The sequence below is a fragment of the Colossoma macropomum genome, unplaced genomic scaffold (assembly GCF_904425465.1).
Source record: "Colossoma macropomum unplaced genomic scaffold, Colossoma_macropomum, whole genome shotgun sequence".
Lineage (NCBI taxonomy): Eukaryota > Metazoa > Chordata > Actinopteri > Characiformes > Serrasalmidae > Colossoma > Colossoma macropomum.
In genome coordinates, this window is record NW_023494793.1 from 25,695,252 (window position 1) to 25,708,983 (window position 13,732).

Sequence of the window (13,732 nt, forward strand, 5' to 3'; positions counted from 1 at the left end):
AAAGCAATAGCTAATCGATGTAATAAATATGTTGGTTAATATTTTGGTTCTTCAGGCTGCATCATTATTATTTAACTGGTTGAACATTTTTATGTGCTAGTTTGTGTGTGAATAGGTTTCTAAGATGAGCGGATGGTGTTTTTAATTAACTAATTAACCAGTAGCTAGCTCATGTATGTTACACTGTGACAGGATGAGCTGCCGAATGCTCAGTAGTTTTGAAGTAGCTGCTAAATGCTTCTGATTAAAAGAAATTGATATGGTGATGTTTGTAAGGGTAACATTAGCTCATTCTGACAAATCACAGCGCGAACTGTTCATCAGAACGCCTGCATGGAGAGAAAGCTACTGTTTACTGACCGTTTTGCTGCTTCAGAATCAACACCAGCATGTTTTCTTTATCTGTACTTTTATCTGATGGATAAAAGTAATGTTGTGCTTCTGTGGAAAGTTAAGTCAGACTTGCATACGCTGTGTGTGACTACTTGATCCTTCATTTTAAGAAAATGGAAAAAACAAAAAATCACCCATGAAAATATTTGTCTGTGTTTTTTTTTTTTGTTGTTGTTAAATTATCGGTAAATCATCAGACATTATCAGTAATGTCGAATGATTTTTTTAGCCCTAGTCCTAGTCTTAGTCCTAGATCTATAGTCAGAAAGTGTTGATAAGCATGAGAAGATAGCTAACATAGATTATACCATCCACAGTATAGTCTCTGTCTGTGCACCAGGAAGGTGACCCTAAGAGATATGGGTTTCTAATAAAGTGGCCGCTCTGAATTGCAATTGTATTTAATTGAATACTGTTTTAGCTTGTGGCTTGAAATTGCACTTGCATATTTTTCAGATTGGGAAGGACAGACAATTGAACTTTGACCCTTGCTGCGTGAGCTATTTCTCCAAGGGTGAGTACATAGTGATGGGCGGCTCAGACAAGCAAGCATCCCTCTACACTAAAGACGGCGTCCGACTTGGAACCATCGGAGAGCAGAACTCGTGGGTCTGGACCTGTCGCGTCAAACCAGACTCTAACTATGTGGTAAGGCTTACGTCTAATTGCTGTTTTATACAGGGATGCTGGCAGGGCTACTCAATATAGTTTGCTAGTTGTTATTGCAATAGTAGTTCAATACAGATAGCTTAAAATGCTACAAATGTGCAAATAAGCCACTTTAATAGCTCATAAATGTTTTCGGAATGTGTGCAATGTCAGATGGTTGTTTGGATGCATCAAGGGTTGCATGTAAAAAAAAAAAGTTATAATCATTTGGGGACTGAAGACGCCATTTGATTGATCCGGTTTTGAAAGTAGAATTCTTCAGTCATACAAGTCTTCAGCTGTGCAACCATATGGGGCTTTTGTTGTCATATTTTGCACTTCATAGTGTGCCCCTTGTTTTAAGTAGGAGGCAGACAGGTCAGTCTAGCACCTGCACTCTCTGATTATGCAGCCTTGCTGTTGTAACACATGCAGAATGAAAATGATGGCGTGTAAAAGGCAGCATGTGTCGCTCCAAAATGTGTATATATCTTTCAGAGTGAATGGTGCCTTTACAGATGTGCAAGTTACCCACTAATACACCCCCATACCATGACAGACCCCGACTTTTGAACTTTACGCTGGTAAAGTGGTATGCATGTATGGAACCTAAGCTGTAAAAACAGCCCTTTTTGAGGACATTGTGTTTGTGATGCCCCCTGCGACCCAGAAGCATAAGCGGCTAAGAAGAAGTTCAGCCTACAGCAGCTTAGCTCCACCAGAGACATAAAGGAGGGGACAGGTCACGGTTTGAAAAATGAATGGGAAAGCTTGTAACGCTCACCTTGAAAAAGTTCCAAGAAAGTCCCGTCCTTCAGTAAAAAGAGCCAAAATAGCTGCAAGCGGAAACAGCTAGGCTTGTTGTGGAGACATGCACAGTAGCATGATCAAGCTGATAAAACGCATTTTTATGAGTTATTTCAGCCAAACTCTATAAACTATTTATGGTATTTTTGTCTAATTTTACGAGTGATTTAAGTTTTTTAAACATTAATTAGTGGAAAAAAATCCCTGAAGATATCTTGGAAAAACTGAAAGCAAGTCCCCCGAAAAGAATTGAAGTTGTTATAAAATGCTAATTGTGGAAATTTAAAATAACATTTCACTGATGTGGCTTCTATATAATATTCTGTTACTTTTTTATTCTTTTTTTCTTGACGCTAAAGCTCCATTTTGACTGGGCATTAAATGAATAATGTGTGGTCTCTGACTGTAGATCACGGTCCTCTAGTGCAGTAGGAGGTGCCGCTCTGGGAGCAATTTCAAAGTAGGGCCTACTTATAAAAAAGTGCTTGGACCCCAAATGATAATTGATGACACTGCAGATATGAGTCTGTAAGTCTGGTCTTACATGACTGAAAATAACTGCCTGGGGGTGTTGCCAAGATGGTCATTGAGTGGACAGACTTTTCAAAAAAGGGCTTTTTCTAAGCCCATTCATGCTGAAGTTCTAAGGAGTGTTTCAGCCCAGACTGCTTTTTAAATGAGGAAAAGAGCTAATTTACTTTTATCAGTCTTAAACACACAGTAAAAACACAGACTGTTTAATTCTAAGAGATAAATGATGGCCATTTATGCTGCAAGCCTACAGCAATTCCAATATGTAGCAGAATCACAGTGTGATTTTTATATATATGATTCAGCCCTAACCAGATTAACACTAAGGAGACTAGTTGCAATGAATTAAGTATTTACTTGGCATCTGTAGCAATTTATAACAAAGCCTGACACTTGTACGAGTTAGGATATCTAACGTTACCATAGCCAGACCGGCAGACTTGAAGTGCAAAAGCTTAATATATAAAGTGCCTTTTTTTTAGAATCTGTGAGGTGTGTGAGTGAGCGAGAGCGAGAGAGAATGTGATAAAGAGACCAACATGTAAATAATGTTAATTTATGATGAGCGAGAGTGGTATGCTGTGAATATCAAGACGATGATAAGGTTGTGAAAATTGAGGCTGTCTCTAAATCCAGCAAAATCTTACACGCATATTCTGCATTTGGAAGATGGTGGCGATTTGTTAAATTGTGATTGGTACAGTATGTTTTAGGCTTGCTGTTTTTGCTTTGGCTGGTTTTAGTTGTCCGGTTCTGCTGACTCTGACCATAGTCTAAATTTCTGGGGAGGGATGGACACAGAAAATAAACTTAAGCCTTTTCTTGTCCATCAAAACACCTTCAAACAGGCTACATAAAGGAATACTTCACATCACTACATCTTGTGCAAGGGATAGTAGATATACAGTACTGTGTAAAGTTCAAAGACCATAAGGAAGGTGAAAGTCAAAGGAAAATAAGTAAAAAAACAAGAGTTGCCCAAACTGGAAATGACCATGTTACTGAAAAATCAGATCAAATCACCAGAAAGACCACCAAACCTGTCACCGTCAGATAAGCAGAACATAAAGTACTTACATCTTTGAGAAATGGGAGAAAAATCAAGCCCCACTCTTTCTTCACATCTGAAAGAAATACAACACTGTAGATAAAAAAGAAGAACATTAACATATAAAACAAAGAAGCTGCAGGTGTTCTCAGAACAATGGACTGACCACCCCAGAGTCCAGACCTCAACATCACTGAATGTGCTTGGGATTACTTGGATTGTGAGATGCACAAAATACAACCAACTTCTAAGACTGAACTTTGGAACTGTGGAAAAATATCCCTGCAGATACCATGGAACAACTCAAAGCAAGTCTCTTGAAAAGATGGGAAGCTGTAATAAAGGCAAATGATGGAAATTAAACTGAAAGCAAGTATCCTGAAAAGAATAGAAGCTGTTATAAAGGCAAATAGTGGAAATTTAAAATTATGTTTTGATGGCGAGGCTTCTATGCAATCTTTTGTTAAATCTTTTCTTCTTTTTTTTCCCCCGATGCTAAAGCTTCCCTAACCTTCTTGCCATTTTGACTGGGCATTAAATGAATAATGTGTGGTCTCTGCCTGTAGATCACAGTACTGTAGTTCAGTAGGAGGTGCCGCTCTGGCAGCAATTGCAAAAATGGGGCCTACTTTCAAAAAGTACTTGGACCCCAAATGATTGCCGCCTGTGGCTATATGTTGCTGAACTATTTTCCCCTTTGATGATGCTGCAGGTGGTGGGTTGTCAGGACGGCACTATAGCATTCTTCCAGTTGATCTTCAGCACGGTGCATGGCCTATATAAAGACCGCTATGCCTACAGAGACAGCATGACCGATGTCATCGTCCAGCACCTCATTACTGAGCAGAAAGGTACTGATAGAATTTACCCTCACCAGTGTCAACAGCTAGTGCCACCTAATCAAGCAGACTAAATCTGTTTTGAGGATAGAGTTATAGTGCTAAGCTATTTCCACCAGGTTACTTGAATAGGTTATGACATTCATGATATAACCATTTTATTTCTTATGATGATGATGATTATTGTTATAGCAGCCATATTCCAGTAAAACTGTTAACAGTTCAAATGTCTAGTTAATTTTTTTATCACAGGTAGTAATGCCTTCTGGAGACTTATAATATTGAGTAATGTATGCGGTTCTATATTTATTTATTTTAAGGTCATCTTTGCTTAATGAAATAGCTTGATGGAAAATGAAATTTAAAATTTTCCCTGACCCTAAGCGTAGACAAACACCAGAAGGAGTTACAAGGCTAATGTAGCTAACAAACAGTGGAACCTAATGCCCTGCCAATTAGCATTGTGCAAACTGCATGCCTAAATCTTGACACAATTGCTTCAAGCTGCATCATGTTCTTAAGTAATTGCAAGTAGGTTTATATGCTGTATGCTGTATGACACTGTATGCCACACTATTATCTTTCAAAATGAACCAAGATATGTTGCATAGGTTATACCAGTAGTTGCTGTCATCTCAGTGCCTGTCTTGTATCTATACTTCTCCATTTTTATCAAAAGCTCTGTATAATACATTTGGGGTAAAATCAGGGAAGAATTGCATTAATTAGTTTTTTTCACCAACTATTTCATTAGTGCCACATATGTTAATAATGTATTCCTTTCTCTTGTTCTCTTTTCGTTTCTCACTCAGTGCGTATAAAGTGTCGCGAGTTGGTGAAAAAGATCGCCATCTACCGAAGCCGCCTCGCTATCCAGCTACCGGAGAAGATCCTCATTTACGAACTGTATTCAGACGACTCCTCTGACATGCACTACCGTGTTAAGGAGAAAATCTGCCGACGCTTCGAGTGTAATCTGCTCGTTGTCTGCTCTCAACATATCATACTCTGTCAGGTTAGTAGTACGGCAGTCATGGAATTGTAGGTTATGTGGACTGTGCAAACTTTTTGGCAAGCAAGAAAAATGATAATAAATGTGTTTCAAAATAAAAACAAACTCTGTATACACTACATGACCATAAGTACAATGTTTTGTTATCTCATGAAAACACTGTACACTGTATTTATTAGGGGTGGGAATCTCTAGGCACCTCACGATTCGATTCGATTACGATTCAGAGGGCTGCGATGCGATTATAAAACGATTATCCGTGCATCTCGATGCATCTTTTTTTTCTATACAGGATTTCTATTTTTTTACTGTCTGAGAACTTGGTACTTTTAAAACAAAGTATTTGTAATGATCCATAATGAATTTACTTCCAATATCTTTTATTAATAAATCAAATGGAAGTGATGTGGCAAGTGAACTAGAAGGGTCTCATTCACTGCTCTGGTTTGGAGCACATGAGACGCTGCTGCCACTCATCTGCGATGAAATGCGCTGTTACGGTGAAATAAGATCCAGTGGTGATGGATGTCCACGCAGCACGTTACAGCTTCTTTACCCGTTTAATTCAGTGATTTTATAACTTCAGTTTTGGTCTCGTTGTAGAGACGGGGGTTTCCTGGTACGTTAAATCTGCAGCGACAGACGGTCAAACACTAAAAAGTTGCGAAGATGAAGTCGCTTCTCTTTCAAATTTTCCTATTCCACCTTAAATGGTGCTGCATGTAGGTTACATTCGGCGCCTCAGTCAGAATTTAAGGTGGAACGGTAAAATTTGAACAAGAAGCTGGAGAATGAGAAGCAACTTAAGCCTCATAAAACAGCCGAACGATGAGACATTTTAGAAGAAACTATTGAACTTTTGAGGAAAAGTTTCCTGAGGGAAAGGGGAGGAAAGTGGCTACAGCTGAAGCTTAAAGCAGAGCGAAGTAAATCTGCGCTCTCGTTTATATTGTTTAGCCTATACTAGGACATTTAAAACATACTGGACATTAAATGTTGTGGCTCCCAAGGAGGCTTGATTTTTGTTGAAAGGACAAAATGGCTCTTCTTATCATTTGTGCTGTGACTCCTGATCTAACCTGGCTTTAATGCAGAGGGAGCCGGGCGGATTTCTCACTCATCCATGTGTGTTTTTGTTATGTGCCGTCACAGACTGTCCGGGCGCTGCTCTTACCCACTTCCAAGTTCCGCCTTTTACATTCCGTCAACATCACGTTATAAATGAAATATTTAGAAAATCCATTTTTGACATTTGTGAATCGATTCAGAATCGTTCACGTCCGCATCGCGAAGCATCTAAGAATCGATTTTTTCCCGCACCCCTAGTATTTATGCTTATATAGTGTATACAGTTCAAATAAAAACACTATACACTATGTGAACGTAAATGCTGCAATAGTTAAGCAGGTTTTCTGTTTTTTTTTTTAAAGTTATTAAAATCTTGGTTAAAAGAATACACAAATTTTGTTTGTTCCATCCTGCTGCACTTCAGTTATTGCATGTATTTGTTAAATTCTATTAATGAAGCATTGATTAGCTGAAGCAGGTATGGGATGGTAACTGTAAATACTAGGCTTCCTAAAAAAGAGGTTTGGAAATTTAACATTTTGTTTCAAGTGAAACAAGTGAAGATTTGTTGAGTAAAATTCGTAATGTTCACTGTATTTATCTGGTATCACCTTTGCACCAGTGTAAATAACAATAAATGTGATTTGATTTGTATTTATTATAAGGGTAGTGTTTCCAAATAGTATATGCTTACTGCCCAGATAACTAGCTTTATGTATCATTTTCACAGCCTTTTTAACAGTACTGTATATCAAATGGACATGATGAACTCCAGTTTATACCGTACTGAGTCATGCCAGTTAAGCATAAGCACATTAAGTGGCTGAAGTGCCTTAAAGAAGCTTTATCTTTACCCTGAGGGCATGCTTACTGTAACCATACACCACATGGCTAATTCAACAGTTTACAGCTGCATGACTGTGTGTGTATCTGTGCTTATAGTCTCAGACAGTGGGGGTTATTGAGACAAGGGTCTTGACCGCTGTCTGGTTTAATTGCCTCAGCCGCTCTGCTTTCAGTCTGTGGTTTGTGTGTGTGTTAGAGATACAGACAGAGAGAATGATTCACACGCAGATTTCTCCTCCGTAAGCCCTTTTAACAGCATGATGATCTCTTAAATCTCTTCCCCGTGAGACAAAAGGTGTTTTCTTCTGCTCAAAGAGCTGCTTCTGCTGCCGTTCTTCTGTTTTATGTCAAAGTCCCGGCGTCTGTTAGTTGAAGCCTGATCCCGACTCACTGTTTCGTCTCATTGTGACCAGATTGTAATTGCAGTGGCATTGTACTGGAGTTCAGTTCTCACTGTGTGCTCTTGTGTGCTTTTCTGTGTTGTGCTCAGCTGTCAGATGAAGAAAGCAATGCTTAATTTTTTCCATCTGGGTATATGCTTATATTTGCATGTGTGTTTAGGAGAAGAGACTGCAGTGTTTGTCGTTTACCAGCGTGAAGGAGAAGGAATGGATCATGGAGTCTCTGATTCGCTACATCAAAGTGATTGGCGGCCCACCGGGGAGGGAGGGGCTTCTGGTCGGTCTGAAAAACGGAGCAGTGAGTTTTTATCGACCTTGGAACATTACACAACCTTTGCTCAACAATGTACAATGTTTTTTTCTGCACATTAAGTTATTAAAAAAAACACAACTATAACTTTGTTTCAGTTAATTTTATACTTTATATTATGTTATATATGTCAAAATTCTGGGCTTATTACATCCCAAGCCTTATTATTTAGTAACTACAACAACAGCAATTCAAACTGACAAACTAACCCTAACCCTAACCCTCTTTAAAGAGAGTTATACATTTTTTTTTTTCTAAATTTTTACGTAATTCAGTCATAAGCAAAGTCATTCAGAGTGGTTTGATGTCAAATGGTTAACTGTAGAAAAACTTACCAACCAATAAAAAGCACAGAAAAACTTACCAACCAGTTTCTCTACAGTGGTGATGATGGGAACCAGGAATCATGATGTCTACAACACAAATATATTTTATTTACTACCCAAAACCACCAGTGATTCTACACATGTCTACTGAGTTTTTATATGTAATATTCATGTTGGTATAATAGTGGTAAACCTAAAAAAAAAACTTTTTTTTTTTTGGATACTGTTTGCCTTATAACAGCCTGCATGTACATCTCTGCCGTGAATGGATTTTTAAAAATACGTTTTAGGCCAAAAGCTTAATTGCACAACAGTGTCTCAGGCATCAAGCAGCATAACCATTTTATGAAGTAGATTTTTGTGAGGCAGCTTTTAGAGTCATATAGTGTACCTCTAATACACAGTCTTATGGTGCATATCTGCTCAAAGCGGTTTTAATTTTGATATGAGTGGCATCAGTGCTATTATAACATCATTTCAGAATCAGTTAGAATTTGTTTTACATTATTAAAAATAACAGCGATTTGAAACTTTTGAACAGTGTTCATCTAAAGGCATCTTTATGCTGTCTAGATTCTGAAGATTTTTGTGGATAACCCATTCCCCATCACCCTGCTGAAGCAGAACACATCTGTGCGCTGCCTGGACATGAGCACGTCCCGCAGCAAGCTGGCCGTGGTGGACGAGCACAACACCTGCCTGGTCTATGACATCCACACCAAAGAGCTGCTCTTCCAGGTTAGGCCCTGGCCCAAATGAGCCATTTAATCACTTCTGCTTGTTGCCTGTTCCCCTTGAGTGCTGCTGCTGTGGGTTATTGTGTCTGGTTTGCCAATTCCACATCAGAGGGTTGCAGTTCAGGCTCCAGTGTGAGCCCCAAGCTATTTAAAAAACCATCGGGAATTTCATATTGTGGTTCCATAGGGACCAGCATGCTGCCAGGCTAACATTTATTGACACTCTGAAAGCAAGAAGCAGCATTCACCGACATTATCACCTTAATTTACAAGCTTTACAGTTTTGATTGTAACTGTACAGTTTAGACAGTGTTGTACAATATTCATTTTGGAAAATAAATGAAGTGGAACAGTGTTTCTCAATCCTGGTTCTGGAGTACCACTGCGAGGCACATTTTATTTTTTTTTTAACTCATCAGCTAGTTGACTTATTCGTGCTGCACTCACAAATGCACGCTTCATGAAATGTGGCAACAATCCCTTTCGGCCTAATGAGAAATTCTGAAGACAGATCCACACAAACACAGGCTATGGAATTTCACTGTTTGTGAGTCAGTATTGCTCTTAGCTATACGTATAGCTAAGAAATAGCATAGACCTGCTAGCTGGATGACTGGTTTGTTACATTGTGACACACAATCTGGACAAGAGTATATAGAAAATCACATCCATAGCTATTGATTACTTATAGACAGTGTTTACTGAATCAATCTATGATGTAAGCATAAAAATAATGTATGGATCATTCTGTTGAATTGGTTTACAGTCAGAGTTCAAAACTCATTTCAGACTTAAAACTGATTTGGACTTTAGACAAAAATCATTTTGGTACAAATGAACTTAATTATGTTTATTTTATTTTATTTTTATTAAAATAAAGAATGGATCGTTCCATTTTCTCATGAACAAAACTATCATAAACTTTACCAAAGCTTTTAGTAGTGACTGTTTCGGTAGTGACAATTTTAACAAATTTTTGATTAAATCTCAAAATGCTAGCCAGTGTATGACTAGCAAACACAGCTTTGAACAGTTGTACACACATATCATAGTATCATAGTATTTTTTATTAAAACACAAGTTTACCTAATTGCAGAAAATATGTTTCACTGGTGACAAGTTTTAAATGTTACACACTGATTTCTAGACTTTAAGACGCATTTACTTCAGAACAATGGGATCTGACAACTCACCATGTGGCCATGAGGGACAGGGATGCAGTCTCACTTCCTGCTCTCAAGTGCAGGGGTGTGGCTAAAGTAAGGCTCCTCCTTTGGAAACTTTGTGTTTTATGTAATGACATAAAAATGTAGGACAGCATTTTTGGGAAAAAGTTTTTTATTTAAAAATTGATCTCATATAAGAAATCTAAATCTTTCAACTTCACCGTAAAGAAAAAAAAAATGTTTAAAAATATATTGGGCAAAAAAAACAAAAATAATAAATAATAATAATAATAATAATAATAATAATAAATAATGATTTTGTACATATTTAGCTTATAACTGTCTCAAATCATGCCTTGGTCTTAAATAGATCATCGTAAAAATGTTGTGAATATCTAAGGTTTGAATACTTCTTTGTTTTTTAGTAGTTTATGTGTTTATATTTTTTTACTGTGGGACCGCAGTTTGAACTATATGTCTGTTTATGCTGTGTAAGTCTTGTAAATAGGCCTGTTACAGTCATAAAAATGTAGCTGCCTGCTTGTACAGTGGCACATTGAATCACGCGAGACATGATATTGATGCAAAAGCGTCCTGGAGTTTAAAGGTATGAATACAGGCTACACAGAACTTAATAATAACAATATTAACCAGTAACAGATATTTCAAATTAACCTTTCTGTTCTGGAAAAGTTAAAGATGTTTATGCCTCCAGTTATGTTTTTGTAGAAAAATAGTTTGTTTCTTGTTACTGTTTTTCGTTTTTTTGCTCAAACCGTTTCACAGCCCTGCTGGACACTTAGCCTTATATAGTGAAACTGTAACCTAAATGCGGTGCTTTAACCTAAGTTGAATGATTTTTTTGCAGACATTCTGTCAAGCTTGTATAAACTTGCAACAGTATCGCAAGAGAAGCACTGATAGGTCAGTTAACAAGCTTTTCCTCAGCTGAACTAAGTGTATTAAAGCAGGAAAATTATTCAATTATGCAAAGTAGTAGTACTTTAGGACCAGGATTAAGTACTGCTACTCTAGAAGATCCAGTCTTTGCAAATTGCTTACATTTGACATAAACAAAATTGCCTTCAGAAATCCACAAGTGTGGCTCCCTGTTCTCTAAATAGATTAGGCTGGTTTGCCTGCCACCCTTGCATTATAGAATTGCTCTTTAAGATTCAGTTCAAATCAACCCCTTCCTCTTGTTTGTGTTTGTGCTAAAGGAGCCCAATGCAAACAGTGTGGCCTGGAACACGCAGTGTGAAGACATGCTGTGTTTCTCTGGCAGCGGCTATCTGAACATCAAGGCCAGTAATTTCCCCGTTCACCAGCAGAAGCTGCAGGGATTTGTAGTCGGCTACAATGGCTCCAAAATCTTCTGCCTCCACGTCTACTCAATGGCTGCAGTGGAGGTGCCTCAGGTAGGTCATATGTGTCTGGACATTGTCTAAATGTTTTCTCATCAAAGTTTTGAGGACACATAACTTTTCAAAAATATAAATACAATGATTATCAATTTGCAATAATAACATATTAAATCTTATCCTTGAGGAAAACAGTATCACATGTGTGAGTACTTATTTCTCATAGTCCTATCTTGGGAATAACCCACTCATTTTATCCTCTTGCTGTAGTCCCCAGCACATATCAGCATTCAGTATTTTCAACATGTGCTTTTAAGGACAGCACAAGCAACTGATATTGTGTTACATTAAGCAAAAAGGCTACATCTAAGTGGAGCTATATATGGAAATATTGCAAACAAAAAGATAAGATTTGTACAACAGTGTGCATCATTCCATAGGACAACAGATATAAAATATGCTTGTTGTACTTTCACTCATTTGTCTGTAAGCGTTTGTAAAAATACTGCAATAACACAAACAATAGCAAAACAGTACATTACATTTTGTATGAAAGTAAATGCTGAAGCAATTTGTTGAAATAGCGCTTCGTAACAGCAAGAAAAATTCAAGATATAATGAACGAATTCATTCATGACTCGCACTCACCCACATGTAGCAGGCTATGGATTCTCCACAAGATGGCTATACTATACTTTTTGTGTGCTTCAGTGAGGGAGAGGAAACTGATATAAACCCACACCAGTAGGATCACAGGAATGCATGCGTTTACAGTCAGTTTGACTTTCATTTTGGGAGTGTATGAAGGAATAGACCCTAAATGGATTTTGCCAGAAAAGCATCAGAGTGACTTTGGTCCTTGGTCAGATTTCACTGGCCAAAATTCGAAAATGCTTTTTGTGGCGTAAACCTCAATAAACACCATCCCAACAGTGTGTTGGCGAGGCGAGATATGGAGGCGGCAGCATCATGTTCTAGGGATGCTTTTCCTCAGCGGAGACTGGGCATCTCGTTAAAATGGACGGTGGAAATATACAAGGAAAAAGTGCAGGACAACCTGCTTCAGTTCAGGAGAAATTTTACCTTTCAGCATGACAATGACCCCAAACACAAGGCCAGAGCAACATCGGAGTGGTTAAACAACAAGAAGGTGAATGTTCTACGATGGCCAAGCCAAAGTCCAGATCTCAATCCAGTGGATAATCATTGTCACTGTTTGAAAATTGTGGTCCATGAACGTCATCTAACCAACCTGAACAACCTGGAGCAAAACCGCCAGGATGAGTGGGTGAAAATCTCTGCTAGTGTGGAAAGCTGGTAGAAACTTACCTCAGTATGCCTAAAGCTGTTATTACAGCAGAAGTTGGTTCTAGCAAGTACTAATCTGAAGGGGTTGAATATTCAGTTTTTAATGTTTTCAAAGATCTGCTGACAAATAATACATTTTGACTTTGAAAATTGACTTTAAGAGCATATTGGTTTGCAATAAAAATACAAGCTAAAACACTCTTTGTAATTGTAATTTGTAATCCAGACAAATCTGATGACTTTCAAGGGGGTTGAATACTTTTGCAAGGCACTGTATATCTGAAATCCTGTTTCATGTTTCAGTTCTTTGACTCTGTTCATGTTGTCTGTGTAGCGTAAATTGTAGCACCCTGAATGTTTCACTTGCAGTGTGTATGTTTTTCTTAAGCAGTTGATAACGGTGATGGTGGAATGTGCGTTAATGAGCGAGTCTCAGATCTTCATTTGTTATAATTAGCTGTGCAGTGTCAGGTTCTGTGCTTTATCAGTGTTCTGATAACTCCTCCCTCTTCTCCACAGTCAGCTCCAATGTATCAGTATCTGGAGAGGCGGATGTTTAAGGAGGCCTATCAGATCGCGTGTCTGGGTGTGACTGACAGTGATTGGAGGGATCTGGCTACAGAGGCTCTGGAGGGACTGGACTTCGACACAGCCAAAAAGGTTTGGCAGTGCGCACTTACACATACACACACACAAATTCTAACAAACATTGCATTACCGTCTGATAGCAGCAGATGGTAATGCTTGAAGCTTTCTGGGAATTGAAGCACCTCTTATGAGCCTAAAAGAGAAATATACAAGTGTTTCCAAATTTATGTGAATGAAATGCCCAAATTTGGCCACAGCGCTCTCTCTCTGTCTTTTTCTAGGCCTTTATCAGAGTCCGAGACTTGCGCTATCTTGAGCTCATCAACAGCATTGAAGTAAGTTT

The 13,732-nt window shown here is 38.2% G+C and overlaps 1 protein-coding gene across 1 annotated transcript in view; it reads left to right on the forward strand.

The window, feature by feature from the left end:
* The window catches only part of ift122 (intraflagellar transport 122 homolog (Chlamydomonas)), a 68,995-nt gene that overhangs the window by 19,771 nt on the left and 35,492 nt on the right, over positions 1–13,732 (forward strand). Inside the window, exons 9-16 of the mRNA XM_036578944.1 lie at positions 850–1,041; positions 4,140–4,278; positions 5,079–5,281; positions 7,754–7,891; positions 8,803–8,967; positions 11,353–11,550; positions 13,321–13,461; positions 13,671–13,724. Coding sequence (XP_036434837.1) covers positions 850–1,041; positions 4,140–4,278; positions 5,079–5,281; positions 7,754–7,891; positions 8,803–8,967; positions 11,353–11,550; positions 13,321–13,461; positions 13,671–13,724 — 1,230 coding nt within the window. The remainder of the gene's footprint in view (positions 1–849; positions 1,042–4,139; positions 4,279–5,078; positions 5,282–7,753; positions 7,892–8,802; positions 8,968–11,352; positions 11,551–13,320; positions 13,462–13,670; positions 13,725–13,732) is intronic.